This window comes from Saccopteryx leptura, chromosome 3 (assembly GCF_036850995.1).
Source record: "Saccopteryx leptura isolate mSacLep1 chromosome 3, mSacLep1_pri_phased_curated, whole genome shotgun sequence".
Classification (NCBI taxonomy): domain Eukaryota; kingdom Metazoa; phylum Chordata; class Mammalia; order Chiroptera; family Emballonuridae; genus Saccopteryx; species Saccopteryx leptura.
The window spans coordinates 27,673,760-27,689,264 of record NC_089505.1 but is presented as its reverse complement, the minus strand read 5'-3'; the positions used below and the strand labels follow the sequence as shown (position 1 = coordinate 27,689,264).

Genomic DNA, 15,505 nt, shown 5'->3' with positions numbered 1-15,505 from the left:
GAACCTAACCACCATGGACAATACTTTCTCAGGCAAAATGTGCTCCTGGGTCCAAGCAGCAACCCTAACTCATTTAAACTGGAGGAGTAAATATAACCATTTTACATTGCATTCTTCTTATACGGTAAACGAGGGAATGATAAAGCCTATTCTAGCTACACCTTTAAAGAATCTAATGTTCATTAAAAAGGTTGTTTTGAGACCTTGCCAGTTGGGGGTCTGTGTACCTGCCCAAGCCATTCTTAGCTTCCATAGCGGGTTACTGCCTACAAAGCAGGGGGCTGGGAATGTTAGCTTGGCATTTGCTAATTGAGTGATAGTCTTGTATATCTAAATATGACATATTTTCATAAAAGCTTTGATAGGATATTAGTTTCCCCTCAGAACAGGAATGAAAGAGTGAAAGACAATGTAGTTAAAGAACAAACTAACTGACCAGGCGGTGGCGCAGTGGATAGAGCGTCAGACTGGGATGCGGAAGACCCAGGTTCGAGACCCCGAGGTCTCCAACTTGAGCGCAGGCTCATCTAGTTGGAGCAAAAAAAACTCACTGGCTTAAGCCCAAGGTCGCTGGCTCAAGCAAGGGGTTACTCGGTCTGTTGAAGGCCCGCGGTCAAAGCATATATGAGAAAGGAATCAATGAACAGCTAAGGTGTTGCAATACGCAACGAAATGATTGATGCTTCTCATCTCTCCGTTCCTGTCTGTCTGTCCTATCTATCCCTCTCTCTGACTCTCTGTCTCTGTAAAAAAAAAAAAAGAACAAACTAGATTCCAGTTTCATAATCAAATAGGAAAACCTTTAACTGCAATCTATTCTTTAAAAAGACACCAGTACACATAGATTAAGGAAACTTGTGAAACTGTAACCAAGCTTTAAGTTCTTACTCATTCCATTAAGCTGAGCTATTTGAACAGCAACATTCCTATTCAATGCCGAGGCCCTCATTAGGTTGACCTTGCTTACCATTCCATCTCAGTTCAGCTATCACCTCTGACCCACCGCACCCACCAGCCTGATTCCAGAATCTGTTTCCTGGGAGCCCAAGGCACTCCCTGTGGACCAGCTCAGAGGCCCCACTACAACCAGGCTTCCAATCTCCCCTCTGCACAACTCTCAACTCCTGGGGGCCAGGAGCACAATATACACAAGCCTATGGACTGAGATAATTCATGTTGTATTAATATTGTTATCACTTTAAAGCAGGCATCTCCAAACTACGGCCTGCGTGTGGCCCCCTGAGGCCATTTATCCGCCCCCCGCCGTACTTCCAGAAGGGGCACCTCTTTCATTGGTGGTCAGTGAGAGGAGCACTGTATGTGGTGGCCCTCCAACGGTCTGAGGGACAGTGAACTGGCCCCTGTGTAAAAAGTTTGGGGACCCCTCCTAAACTGTAGAATTTGAGCTGAAGGGGAATCTCAGAAACCTATTATTCCAACCTTCCATTCTTTTCTGAGATTTTAAATGCTTACTCCCAATCAGAGAAGAACCAAAGGCCAGAATCCAGATCCTTGAAACTCTTGCTCCAATGCTCACACCACGCCTCCTTGCCGTCGCAAACTGACAGGAGTGATTGAGGGAATCACAAGTTTAGTTCAATTTTCCACTTCCATCCCTAGTCAGTTTTATAAGCCTTTTAGAGGCAGTGAAGGGCCTTGCTCATAATTACGTGGTTCGGAGCAGAGCCAGGATGGAAACTCAGATCTAAGCTGGAGGGACAGTGCTCTCCCCACTGTACCAATGATTCAGCTTTCACACCGAGGAGATGGATGTAGAGCAAAGGTCAAAACTGCCCAGGGACCACAATCCTGCCAGGCCTGTTTCTATACAGCTTACAAGCTAAGAATGGTTTTCACATTTCTTAATAGTTGAAGGAAAAATAATAATAATAATATTTTGTGAAATATATACAATTCTGCTTTCAGTGACCATTAATAAAGTTTTATTGGACTACGGCCACAATCATTTGTTCAGGCATTATTTATGGCTGCTCTTGAGTAACAACCACAGAGTGGAATCATTGTGAGAGAGACCTCCTGCAAAGTCTATGAATTATTTACCATCTGGCCTTGTAGAGAAAACTGTGCTGAATCCTGGTGAAGGAGGAACGTTTGCTCTCTGAGAAATCAGAACAGTTCGACCACCGTCAAACCGAGCAACCCTCACTTTAGAAAAACAACGGGTTTGGATAAAACACATCCATCTTCGTTCTGTCACATCTTTATGCTGAATGAGAGGGCTCAGAGTTCATATGGCTCACCTAGGTAGGGGCACAGCTGGAACCTGTGCCGTGGAGTGGGACAGACATGGCATGGAAACACTAGCCTTTCTAGAGCAAGTCTTCACCGCTACTCCACACTACATCTATTAATAAATGGCTCATAAGGTCCCCGCTGTTCCCTGTCACATGATTCCTAGATAGAGAACTTCTCTTGACTCGAAGAGTAAATCAGTCCAGTTAAATGGAGGCAGGGAGGGCAAAGCGTGCCCTTTTAGAGTCAGCTACCAGAAGTGGAATCTGGCATGGACCCACTGCTACCTGAAGACTGGAGCCAGTCATGGACCCCGGGGGTCTTCTCACCTAAGAAGGACAGGAAAAAGGTACTGCCTTCCCAGCCTTGCTTGAAGGATTAAATGTGATATAGTTCAAATGTCCAGTCCCTTCTAATATTTCTCTCTCTCTCTCTTTCCCAAAGGCAGTATTTGGAGAATAAACAGTAAGTGAGCCACGTTTTAAGAACTTTCAAATTAACTCACAGTTTAAGATTTTTTTTTAATAGAGCCATATTAAAAATACCCAATCTATCAGTGCAGTAAAAATAAACTATTTGGTTGGGTGTTGCTCTCACATATCTTTCAGTTTTTTGAAGCGTCTTCCAAATTATAAGCCCCAAATAAGAGTGCTGCAATTTTTAGAAAAGTTATGTTTATATAATTTTCACAGCAAGCCACCCAAAGAACCAAGCTCCCCTCTATTATACTCAAGTTCAGTTATGAAGTCCAAGACTGTTAAAAAACAAAACAAAAAACCCAGAACCAGAAAGTCCTAGTTTATTTAGTCTGATTTCCTTAACATGAAGTTCTTCTTCTTCTTAAAATAGTCGTCTTTGGCTGAATTCCAAAACTGACATAATTATGCCTACTTCAGGTGTTTTGAAGAAACTGAAGGGAATCAGAACTGAAAATAAGATTGGAACAGAAAACCTTTTATGTGATCACAAATGCAAGAACTTTATTGTTTGAAACCATCATTAAATCAAATGTGTTGTCCACATTTATAAAAATAAGCAAGTATACATTCTCAACATTGGTTGCACAGGGTACTAAAAATTAATTTCAATGACATATTACGTCTAATATTTGCTAACACATAGCTTTAGTCGCTAGAACTACAATAACACCGACATCTGTGATAGGTTTCAAGATACTTCTTTTTTCATTGATTATGCTAGCAATCACTTTAATGGCCAATTTAGTCTAGTTATTAGGATAACATAGTGGCGTTTTAAACAATGTTAAATCACACACTTTCCAGCCATCATGGTATATGGAGCAATAAAAACAGACCCTGGTTCTTTCATTGAAATTCAAAAAGATACCACACAAGTTTAGTGTGACAGTTTATTACACTTGGAAGTAATTACTTGAAAGTTCAAATTGGTAAGAAATGGGAAATTTAAGCCACTAAACTTGTTTAGGTAAAATGAGTTGGGAAAATCATGACATGGCATGCAAATTCATACACACACACACACACACACACACACACACACAGTCTGCGTGCAGCTAGGCTTCCTGGCATAGGTTTCTCTCAAAACTATAAAGAAAAAAAAATGAGAATGTCATCTAAAACAGTCATAGGTAGATTATAGAAAGACAGTATAGGCCAAACCTATCAGAAGAGAAACTAAGACGCTTAATGGAGAAGGGCTGCATGGCAAGTGTCTCGCATTGCTGTTGAACCTAAGTTCTTTATGAGGACCACGCGGGACCCCGGGACTCCAGCGTGGGCTCGTGGGCGGGTCGATCTCTCGCACTGATACACACAGGCTCCCTCACCAGCACCCGCTCTCCCAGGAGCGGCGAGCGCCAGAAACAGTCGCGCAGCGCCGCTCGCTGCCCCTAAGGTGGGGCAAAAAGTAAATAAGTAGGAAGCACGCCTGCTGCCTAGGAAAACGAATATTCTCCCCCGCAGCGACCCGTGACTCTGGAGGATAGGGAAGGGGTGACATACTCACCTGCATTGTAAAATCGGTCCAGCACCGTGGTCTCCCCAAAGTCCAGTTTGCCAAAATGCAGGGACTCCAAAGTGGCGCCCACCGCCTCGCACGCCTCCCGCAGGCACTGCAGGGCCTCGCTCTCGGCCACCACCAGCTGCCCCTGGCTCTCTTCGTTGATCACATATGCCACCGTGGTCCGTCGGCCGCCTCCGCCACTAGAGTTGCCCCGGCAACGGGCGGCGCTGCTCCCGGAGGTGGCAGTGGGACACCCAGTGCCAGGGGCGGCGGCACTCTCCACGTTCCAGAAGCTGCCCGCTGGCGGCGGCGGTAGCTGGCTCTCTTCGCCCTCGGCCACCGCCGCCGTGGCTTCCCTCCGGCAGCTGCCGCCCTCGAAAGCGCAGAGGCCCGAGGGGGCTAAGGGTGGCACGGAGAAAGTGATGCCCTCGCCCGCCTCCCCGCTCATCATTCCCGGCCGGGCTGCAGCGGCGGCGGCGTCGCCTGCCCAGCCGCACCGTCTGGGCAGCCACAGCTCCGGGCTGCTCCGCGCGCGCCGGGCTAAGCAGCTGCCATCGCGCGTCGCGCCCTCCGCGCCGCGCCGACGCCTCCTCTCGGGCGCCCTTTCCCCCGAAGGCACGCCGCTGCCCGGCGGCGGCTCGCCCCTCCTCGGCGCCTCCGTGGCCGCGCCGCTCGCCCGCTGCCGGGTGTCGAGTGCAAGGGGTAGGGAAGCGGGTTGAGCGGGAAAGACAGCGCTTACTTTTCTTGGCGGGCGGACGAGTCGGCTCGCAAACCTGCGCGGCGGGGCAGTGCAAGGGCGCCGCGCTCGGGGTGCGGAGCGTCCGGGATTGCCGACGCGCGTCCCCTGCTCCTTCCGCGCCGGGCTCGGGGAGGGGCCAGGAAGGGCGCCCTCTGGGTGGGGAGCTACCTGCCCGGCACCTTACGGGCAGGCAGGCTCACTGGGCTGTGTCCCGGAACGGATCCGCCTCCCTCTTCGGCGGCAGCTCCCCTCCATCTGCTCTATTTCCTCCTACTGCCCTGGCCTCCTTTTCCTTCCGATCGCTGCGGCCGCTCAGTCGCAGCGCCAGCCTCGCCGCTGGAGTCTCGGAGCTCCTTGCAGCCGCACACTCTGTCGGCCACCCTCTTCTAGCCGCCCACTCATCGCGGCACCGAGAGTCAGGGCCCGCCCCGGAGGAAGGCGCTGCTGGGAAGCTGGCTCCGGGACCTCAGCCCCAGCACGGTGTGGGGCCAAGGTTCTCCGTCGTCACTCGCACGGCCCCCACCTAAACAGACCTGGCGTGGGCAAAAGCGCGGAGCGCACGCAACAGCAGGATGGCGCAAAAAGTGTCTCTTGCGAATGCTGGAGCTCCTGGGCTAGCCCCAGAGGCATTTGCAACGTTTTCCGCGGCCACGGCGCCCCCGTCTGGCCCCTGTCGGGCTCGCTCGACAGCTGGGTCTGGAAAGACTCGGGCAACCCCGGAGGCCCGCGTTAGGAAAGACGGGAGGATAAAACTAGCGCTCTGGATCTAGGGCTGAAACTGGAGAGGGTGATTTTATTCGTGATAGTGGCGCTCCAGAAATGGCAGGTCAAATTTATCAGGTCTTCCACTGGTAGATTTTACTTAAAAATTTCCAAGAGTTGTGCTGTCATTCATGAGTAATTGATTAGCTCCAACTCCAGGCCGGTTTAGCATTCTTATTTAGGATCTTAATAGCTTCCCCCTACACACACACACACACACACACACACACACACACGCCATAAACAGGATAGAAGACAAGGTTTACACCCAATTTGACAAATCAGCAGCAGCTAGATGAAAGAAGGAAATTAAGTGACTTACTCTGTTCTTTAAATTGCATCACAGGCTAAAAGAAGAAGAAGAAAAGAAAAGCTTGAATTGCTTAAGAGCATTAAAAAAGGATCTACTTATTTAAAGGGCCAAAACAGATGTATAAATTCTCAGACAATTTCTCCACAATGCTGTAACTTTAGGATAACCAGTGAAAGTTTCAAGAAAATAAAGTAGTAGGTTTGGGGCTTCCCCATATCCAAGAACTGAGATTGAGTTCTACGAAAAGGTAGAATAATGCAAATTACATTTAAGCTTGGGGGAGATGAAACAGTTTAGTAATAATGAGTTAAAAGAAGGAAGAAGTAGTAATAGAAAAAAACCTAGCAGCTGCACAATTGTATCCTCAAGAAAGCAAAGTGACTTTAGCTTCTAAAAGTTTGTGAGATGATAGAAGTAAACGTATAAGGAATATTTACACTCTTCATGTCAACTGGAATCTATGTGAGCCATATCTGCTTTTGCACTTGATAGCAGAACGTACAGATTTAGTGAAAGCAGTGATCATACTGAAATAAAATGTTCATGGGCTGCTAATAGATGAATATTTTAAAATATTTTCAACAACTTGTCAAACCTGCAAACTTCTGTAGGAGAAGATAATCCTCTACCTCATCCTGGCCTAAAACAATAAACTTTGGACGTTCATTAGGATCTTGTCTAGAAAACTAAAATGCCCAAATTCTCAAATAGCATTTTACTACACAAAGAAGATCTAAGATGATATGTAAAGGTATTTTCTAAAAACCATAACTTTTTAGACCCTTTTACCTTTGCTTCCCTTTCAGATCTTTTCAGAGCCATTTTTCATGTACAATTTTTATTTTTGAATTGATTTAATAATTTTAAAGGTGTTATTGATTACTGACACCTAAACCACAACGCAATGCTGAAAGACTATTTGTAGTCGGTTCTAAGGCTCTCACTCACTAAATGGCATGTTGGGGTTTTTTTTGTTTGTTGTTGTTGTTGTTTTACAGAGACAGAGAGAGAGAGTCAAAGAGAGGGAGAGATAGGGACAGACAGGAAGGGAGAGAGATGAGAAGCATCAATTCTTTGTTGCGACACCTTAGTTGTTCATTGATTGCTTTCTCATATGTGCCTTGACCATGGGCCTTCAGCAGACCGAGTAACCCCTCGCACAAGCCAGCGACCTTGGGTCCAAGCTGGTGAGCTTTGCTCTAACCAGATGAGCCTGTGCTCAAATTGATGACCTCAGGGTCTCAAACCTGGGTCTTCTGCATCTCAGAACGACACTCTATCCACTGTGCCACCTCCTGGTCAGGCACTAAATGGCATGTTTAGCTAATTAAACTTACATGGCATGTGTTAGGTTAAACCATATGAAATTTCCATTTTTATAGCTGATAAATAGTCAAATATGCATAAGTTCAGATGGTTAACTTAGAACTCATATGGGGAGACTGAGCAGGAGGAAGGAACAGCGACGATGCTGGTACCCAGTCTGCCCTCAGCTTGCAAACCTGCTTCCGGGTGTCCACCTGGAGAAATTAAAGCATTTTTTCTAACTGAAGCACCCAGGGGATGTACATTTTTGTTATTTGTCTATATAAAAGGAATAGTTTTTTCTAATCCAAAAGGGCATTTAATATGATAGTCGTGGACACAAGCAAAATCATTGCCTATTTTGGGCTTTCAGGTTTATTCTTAAACAGGCAAAGTGGTGAAATAAGTCTGATATGGGCAAGCATCTCCTAGCTAGCTTTTCTGTTAAGTGACGTTTGCCTCTTTCTCTGTATCCTCAGATAAGATAAGTGAGAATGAAATACACTATACTCTTAATTCTAAAAAGTATTTAAGGCTACATGCAAAACAAGATAAATATAATTTTGAATTATTACAAATCAATAAAGCAGCCAGTAAAAGAGGTATCAATCACCTGGGATAAACTGATAATTTAATTGTTTGGTAATTTGAGCTCTGTGTGTTTTGACTGCTAAAATAAAAACACATGAAGGTATGTATATTCATATAGTCTATTTATTTATTTATTTATTTTTGTATTCCTCCAAAGTGAGAAGGGAGGGAGGCAGACAGACTCCTGCATGCGCCTGGCTGGGATACATCTGGCATGCCCACCAGGAGCCATACTAGGCCCCTCTGGGGCGTTGCCCTGCTGCATTCAGAGCCATTCTAGTGCTTGAGGTGGAGGCCATGGAGCCATCCTCAGCACCCAGGCCAACTCTGCTCCAATGGAGCCCTGGCTGCGGGAGGGGAAGAGAGAGAGAGAGAGAGGAAGGAGAAGGGAAAGGGTGGAGAAGCAGTTGGGTGCTTCTCTTGTGTGCCTTGGCTGGGAATCAAACCCAGGACTTCCACACGCTGGGCCGACACTCTACTGCTGAGCCAACCAGTCAGGGCCAAGTGTCAATTTTTTTTTTGGCAATAAATTCTATGAAGGGCTCTGGTCGGTGGTTCAGTGGATAGAGAATTGGCTCAGCGTATGGACATCCTGGGTTTGATTCTTCATCAGGGCACACAGGAGAAACAACCATCTGCTTCTCTCCCTACCCCTCTCCTACTCCTTCTCTTTCCCCTCTAGCAGCCAGTGGATCAATTGGTTAGAGTATCTGCTTCATGTGCTGAGGATAGCTTGGTTGGTCTGAGTGCGTAAGCCTCAGGTGCTAAAAGTAGCTGGGTGCCTGGTGGATCCCGGTTGAGACACATGCTGGAGTCTGCCTCACTATCTCCTCTACTCTCACCTAATAATAATAATAATAATAATAATAATAATAATAATAATTCTCTGAAGTCTTTACTACATAGAATCAGATATAGAGGACATTGGACAATACAATGTAATTGAATATGGATTTGCAAAAAAAATTATATTTCTCAAATTTGTTTAATATTTTTAAAAGCCAAAGAACATGACATTAAATACTAACTCAACGAAGACATTTCAAAGGAATCTAAAATAATACAAATCAGATATAGTGCTTTCTGGTTATACTGTTTTAATAAATGTGAGAAGCTCAGGGGATTATATATCTGACTGTAAACTCACAACTCGGCATTCTGCATTAGAGAGAAAAGGAACCCAAGAAAATAGGCAACATTTTGCTTAAGTCCTACCACAAATAACATGCTTCCCTAGAATCTTTTGACAGAAATTAAATCACAGTCAGTGAATGATAAAATGACATATAAAGATTCTATGACATCTTTACACATTCAATAGGAATGGCACCAGAACTGAAGTTCACAGATCAGAACTCTATTCTCCCTCAGAGTCGATACCACTTCCGCTGAGAGATGGGCCTTGGGACACCTTGAGAACACCTGCAGGTATGGCGAAGAGTGTTCCTAATAAATTGCTGGAGAAATATAAGGGAGAGAGTTCCGCTTCTGATTGTAACAGGTTATGTAATTCTGATCTACACTCTCACTGAAGGCATCAAAGAACTAATGAGATAATGAGGAACTATCCACGAGATTCTAGAAGAGGGGACAGGGGTCCAGAGGGTGCCTATAGTTAGGGCTGCTTTTGGACTGGCAATATTTTTGGATTTGAATCAAGCAACTGAAAGGCTGAACTATATTTTGACAATACCTGGAAGGACAGAAATAAGGATGATACAGCTTATAAGTCAGAATGAATAAGAAGTTAAAAAACCTTTACCTGGATAGCAAACCTGCCTCCAGACATCCAAGTAAGCCAGAAAAAAATCTCAAACCATAAAATTGGATTAAGATTATTCCAGGCATCTGACAATGGAAATTCACTCTAGAGGAGGCTAACATCATCTTGGGCCATGGATTATTTCTACAAATATAAGCTTGGTGGTCATAGGCCAGCATTTGAGTGTGTAGTAGAATGGTGGACTAGGAGCAAAAATATGAATTGGAACCCGGACTTTGCCGCCTGTTCTTGAGAGTTCCCCTCTGAATCCACCCTCTATTCATATCCCCATACTCTCTGTATGATTTAAATCAGTGGCTTCCTTGCTTTCTGTTTCCCATTTGGGTTTGGTCAATGCTGAGCCCGGGCAGGGGATCTGAGGAGGGAAAGATACTGGGACTGTATAAGTCCTCTGAGGCTGGTTATGTTCCTTAATAGGAACTCACTGCTCTTCCCAAGCGGCAGGTACTGCAAGGCGCACCTGCTTACACAGTCTCACAGCTGTCCCACACCTTGGCCTTTGACACCTGGAAATGATGATAGTTCTGAAGTTGTTAGCCCCCAGTTCTTGCACAACCCCTTGAAGCTTTCCTATACCCCTTCCACACCTTTGTAATGACTTTCTTTGTAAATAAACTCACTCAAACTATCCCGTTTCCTGTTGTAACTCTGATAACTACCAATGAGCTTTTAGAAATTAGAAGAAAACTAATTTAATCTTTTTGGGCCTGTTTCTTCCTCCATAAAGTAAAATGTTGAATTAAATTGAAAATCCTTTGAAGCTCTGATGTGCTGTTTAAGTATTCAGTTGAGATACCAGTTCTTCCACTGAACTGAAATGCATAAAGAATGAAAATGACACTAGGAAGCCAAATAGTACATGAGGGAGATTTCTCTTCATAGAAATATGTCAGCTAATACATCTAAAAAGTCTGAAGTCGTTAGACTATCACCATTTTGCAACTCTTAATGGATTTGGACTCAGGTATGGATCATCAGTAGTCATTAATACCTCTAAAAGAGAGAGAGCCAGATATCATGTGCTTCCTAATGGGAAAACACACCAGCAGTTATGAGGTAGGTAAGCATAGCAAAAACAATCCGTATGAATCTCATCAAAGCCTTAGAATTCAAGGCTAAGATTAACCTCTAATTCTAGAAAATACGGAGGACCGAAATTCAGGTTAAAATACTCTGCAGATGTAATAAGTAGAATTCAGACTGTGGGAAACACTACAAGACAAATGGCTATTTTCTGGCACAATTAAGTTGCTACCATTGTAATTGATGCTAAGTCCATTTTCTAGTACATATTAATAACATGGTTCAATAGGTCTTTAGACTCATTTCCATTTGAAAATATAGTAAATGGCCCTGGCCTGTTGGCTCAGTGGTACATTAGCCCAGCATATGGAAGTCCCAGGTTTGATTCTCAGCCAGGGCACACAGGAGAAGCACGCATATTCTTCTTTACCCTTCCCCCTCTCCTTTCTCTCTATCTCTCTCTTCCCCTCCCTCAGTCAAGGCTCCATTGGAGCAAAGTTGGTCTGGGTGCTGAGGATGGCTCCATGGCCTCTGCCTCAGGTGTTAAGAAGAGCTCAGTTGCTGAGCAATGGAGCAACACCCCAGATGGATAGAGCATCGCCCTCTAGTGGGCTTGCCAAAAGGACTCTGGTCAGGTGCATGTGGGAGTCTGTCTCTCTGCCTCCCCGCTTCTCACTTCAGAAAAATACAAAAAGAAAATATAGTAAATGCCCACTACCGTGCTGTTTATATGTATATCTCAAATCTCCCATCATTATAGATGAGGAGTCAGAGACTGAGGGGAGTTACTCAAAGTCAGAAAAGGAGTAACAAGAAGGATTCCAAAGCCTGTGTTACTATCTACTGCTCTTAATTGCAATGAAGTGATAAAGTTATCATGTCAGCCTGCTTTTTTTGTTGTTGTTGTTCTGGACATGCAACCAGTTAATCTAACAGCCACATAGAAAAAGCATATAAAGGCCCTGGCTGGTTGGCTCAGCGGTAGAGCGTCGGCCTGGCGTGTGGGGGACCAGGGTTCGATTCCCGGCCAGGGCACATAGGAGAAGCGCCCATTTGCCTCTCTACCCTCACCCCCCCTTCCTCTCTGTCTCTCTCTTCCCCTCCTGCAGCCAAGGCTCCATTGGAGCAAAGATGGCCCAGGCGCTGGGGATGGCTCCTTGGCCTCTGCCCCAGGCGCTAGAGTGGCTCTGGTCGCAGCAGAGCGACGCCCCAGAGGGGCAGAGCATCGCCCCCTGGTGGGCAGAGCATCACCCCTGGTGGGCGTGCCGGGTGGATCCCGGTCGGGTGCATGCGGGAGTCTGTCTGACTGTCTCTCCCAGTTTCCAGCTTCAGAAAAGTACAAAAAAAAAAAAAAAAAAAAAAGGAAAGAAAGAAAAAGCATACAAAAAGCAACGATTAACTTCCAGTTCCTTGTCTCTCTTTCTCCCTCTTTCCTCTCTTAAAAAAAAAGAATCTAAGAAAGAAATATGTCACCAGACCAGTTTCTTATTCTTGAAGCTATGCACAGTGGCAGTGTTTTCCAAACTCTTCCATCAGAAGCGAAGGAGAGTGAATTCTTGGGGAATCGTTTGAGTCTAAATTCAACAAGGCTGCATGTAGTTTGTGTTGTTTGATGCCTCAGTTTTGTCTTGAAGTTTGCCATTTGTTTCATAACTTATACTTTTTTTATATACAAAATTATATTTTGGGTTTCTTGATCCTCCAAGAAAAGTCTGGAAGATGAACCTGGTTTCTTTGGATCCAATAGCTTCAAATCCTCCCTCCACCCAGTTCAGCAAAGTCCTAGGCAAAGATCAGATTCACAAGAGGAGTTTTGCACTGACCTTTCCCCCCAAACCCAATGGAGATGTGATTTAAGTCAGTTTAACAACGAGACTCCTTCAGTATGCCTATAGGATTTGATAAAGCAACTTTATCATTGAGAGATCTTATTCTTGGGATTCTCTTCATCTTAAGTGATTCAGTAAATGCTTTAAAATGAGCAGACTTACTAGAGTATAGCTATAAAAGTATTACTAGTATCTACGGCGCCTAAAAAGATTGACATAAACTATAAAGGTGGGTAGAATGCTCCTCCTCAGGCAAGCATAGACATCTGCCCTGTTGTTCCTCTTGCAAAAGCCATATAAGTGGGTAATGATACCCCCCAATTTTTAGCATAAAAACTTACCTTGAATTTCATTATAAACCATTTTAAAAATCATGCATTACTTATGAAAGACTTAAGCTATAATGAATAAATAACTTATTGAATTAAGTATATGTTATATTGAATGGCCACTGTAAAAGCTATGATAGAATCCAATCTGTTAAAGTATCTAGATTTAAAAAAAAACCACATTTACCTGGGTTTTTCAGCGCAAACTTACCAAATACGTTATTTTTTGAATCACTGTAATCTAGCAAATATTTAAACCTAAAGATAAATGACAAAGTTGTTCAAGAAATGGTTAAAGTAAAAGTAAAAAAATTAAGGAAGATAAACATGGCTATTTGAATTTAATCTAATTAAAATTAATTAAAAATTAAAATTTATTTTCTCAGTCACAGTAGCTATATTTAATGTACTCAGTGGTCATATGTGGCTAGAGGCCACTTTACTGGCCAAGGCAGACATAGAACATTTCCCTGATTGCAGAAAATTTTACTGGACAGTGAATGTTGTTATAGAAAGAAAGGCAATAGTGCAGTGGATAGAGCATCGTACTGGGACGCAGAGGACCCAGGTTCAAAACCCTGAGGTTGCCGGCTTCAGCGCAGGCTCATCTGGTTTGAGCACAGCTCACCAGCTTGAACCCGAGGCCACTGGCTTGAACAAGGGTTCACTTGCTTGGCTGAAGCTCCCCATCCGTCAAGGCACATATGAGAAAGCAATCAGTGAACAACTAAGGTGCTGCAGTGAAGAATAGATGCTTCTCATCTCTCTCCCTTCTTGTCTGTCCCTATCTCTCTCTCTCTCTCTCTCTCTCTCTCTCTCTCTCTCTCTGCCACGCACAGAAAAAAAACAAGAAAGCTATTTGCCGTAATTTTTCCAAAGATTTATATTTGTTCATTTAACACTATATTAAGCTTTAGGTATTAAACAATTAATAAACAATGGTGCTCACATCTACCTGAAGAGACAAACATATAAAGAGATTGAGCTGCAATAGAACATATACCAAAAGAATGGGAGTCAGAGCTATACCTATCCATGCAAAAAAAATGTGTGAACATGAGATGGCATGCTGAATTCCAGAAAACTGCAAGCAGATCAAGTACTAATATGTGTAAAAGTAGCAGCAGTAGTAATAATTTTGCAGTAACAATAGTTTTATAACTGTGCTACCACCACCATTACTACCACTCTATAGCTACTGTTATTATTCCTATAAAGCCCTCCTCCTCTTACTACTAGAGGGCACATTTGATGGTAGATATTAAAAAACAAGTTTGGAAACTAAGGCTGAGGCCAGATTTTGAAGCATCCTGATGAAAGTAAGTTTAAATTTATCCTGTAAGAAAAGGAGCAATTCAAGGATTTTAAGCACAGGAGTAATAGACCCGATCTATATTTTAGAAGAAAACTGTGGCTGGTGTAGAAGTTTGAACCTGTAGCTAACCCCAAAAGATGTTAAGAGACTTCTGCAATATTCCAGATGAAGACTAACGAGGGGCCGTGTTCTCATATCTCAAGTCTCCTCAAGCTGGAATGATGTTTGATGGAATCTTTGATGTACTTCTTCTAATGGTATAGTTGCCAACATTCCAATCTCTCTTTCTGTCCTAATAAATTAAAGAAATCTTAATAAAGAGAAACAGTTCTCTTCACATTTTATGAAAAGACCAAGGTCTTTCTGTTTCACAGGTCCATGCTGCCCCAGACCAAGGTCTGTCTGTTTCACAGGTCCATGCTGCCCCATGTCCCACCCACATACTCACTGTCTCCCAATCGGTCAGTGTTGCTTTCCTCTTCCATTGCTTTGACTAAAAGTCTTACTATTAAAGGCATTCCTTTAATTTAGATAAGCAAATCATGAAAAATATATACATAGGGCCAAAGCAAGACTTTTTGTGTAAGCAACAGAAACAGTCTCTTACTGTTAAAACCAAAAAAATGAATATTTTTTTTGTGAAGATACTGGGGCTTACAGCATCAAGTCAAGGCTGGGGTCCAGGCTCAGAAAAGGCAGAAAAACAAAGAGCTTGCAAAGGCCAAGAGCTACAGCCAAGGCCACTTCATAGGAACAATTCCTGTGACTTTGTTCCAAACAGGCATCACAGTTATTTTCTTTGACACTACAATTGTGAAAGACATATGTCCTCTAAAATGAATAGTACTGGTTCATGAACACATAAGACAAATCAATGAGAGAGAATAGAAAATCCAAAAATAGACCCAATTGCATATGAAAATTTAGTATAAGTTAAAAACAACCTTTTGGAAAGGAAGTTGTGTTGGAATAACTGCATAGCCATATGGAAAGGATAAAATTGGATTCATTCCCCACACCATACACCAAGAAAAATTCCAAATGGACATGATATTTAGTTTTTTTAAAAAAACAAACTATATGAGTACTCGATAAATTATATGGGTAAATTCTTTTCACCTTCAGAATTCTTGTCACCTGAAAGGAAAACTTTCAGGACTATGATTCAAGATCCAAAAACAAAAAGGGGGAAAAAAATAGATAAACTTTACATTGCAAAAAAAGGTCTTTACATGGCAAAAGACATCATAAAATAGTAAACTGGGAAAATATATTTATAG

General features: G+C 43.5%; 1 protein-coding gene across 2 annotated transcripts in view; it reads right to left on the bottom strand.

Annotated features, from left to right (window-relative positions):
- The window catches only part of MAP3K5 (mitogen-activated protein kinase kinase kinase 5), a 193,445-nt gene extending 188,290 nt beyond the window's left edge, over positions 1–5,155 (bottom strand). Inside the window, exon 1 of one of the 2 annotated variants that reach the window (XM_066373149.1) lies at positions 4,240–5,155. In XM_066373149.1, the coding sequence (XP_066229246.1) occupies positions 4,240–4,687 (448 nt within the window). In that variant the 5' untranslated portion in view covers positions 4,688–5,155. The remainder of the gene's footprint in view (positions 1–4,239) is intronic. The other variant, XM_066373148.1, reaches the window with a different exon arrangement.
- Between the last annotated feature and the right edge of the window lie 10,350 nt (positions 5,156–15,505).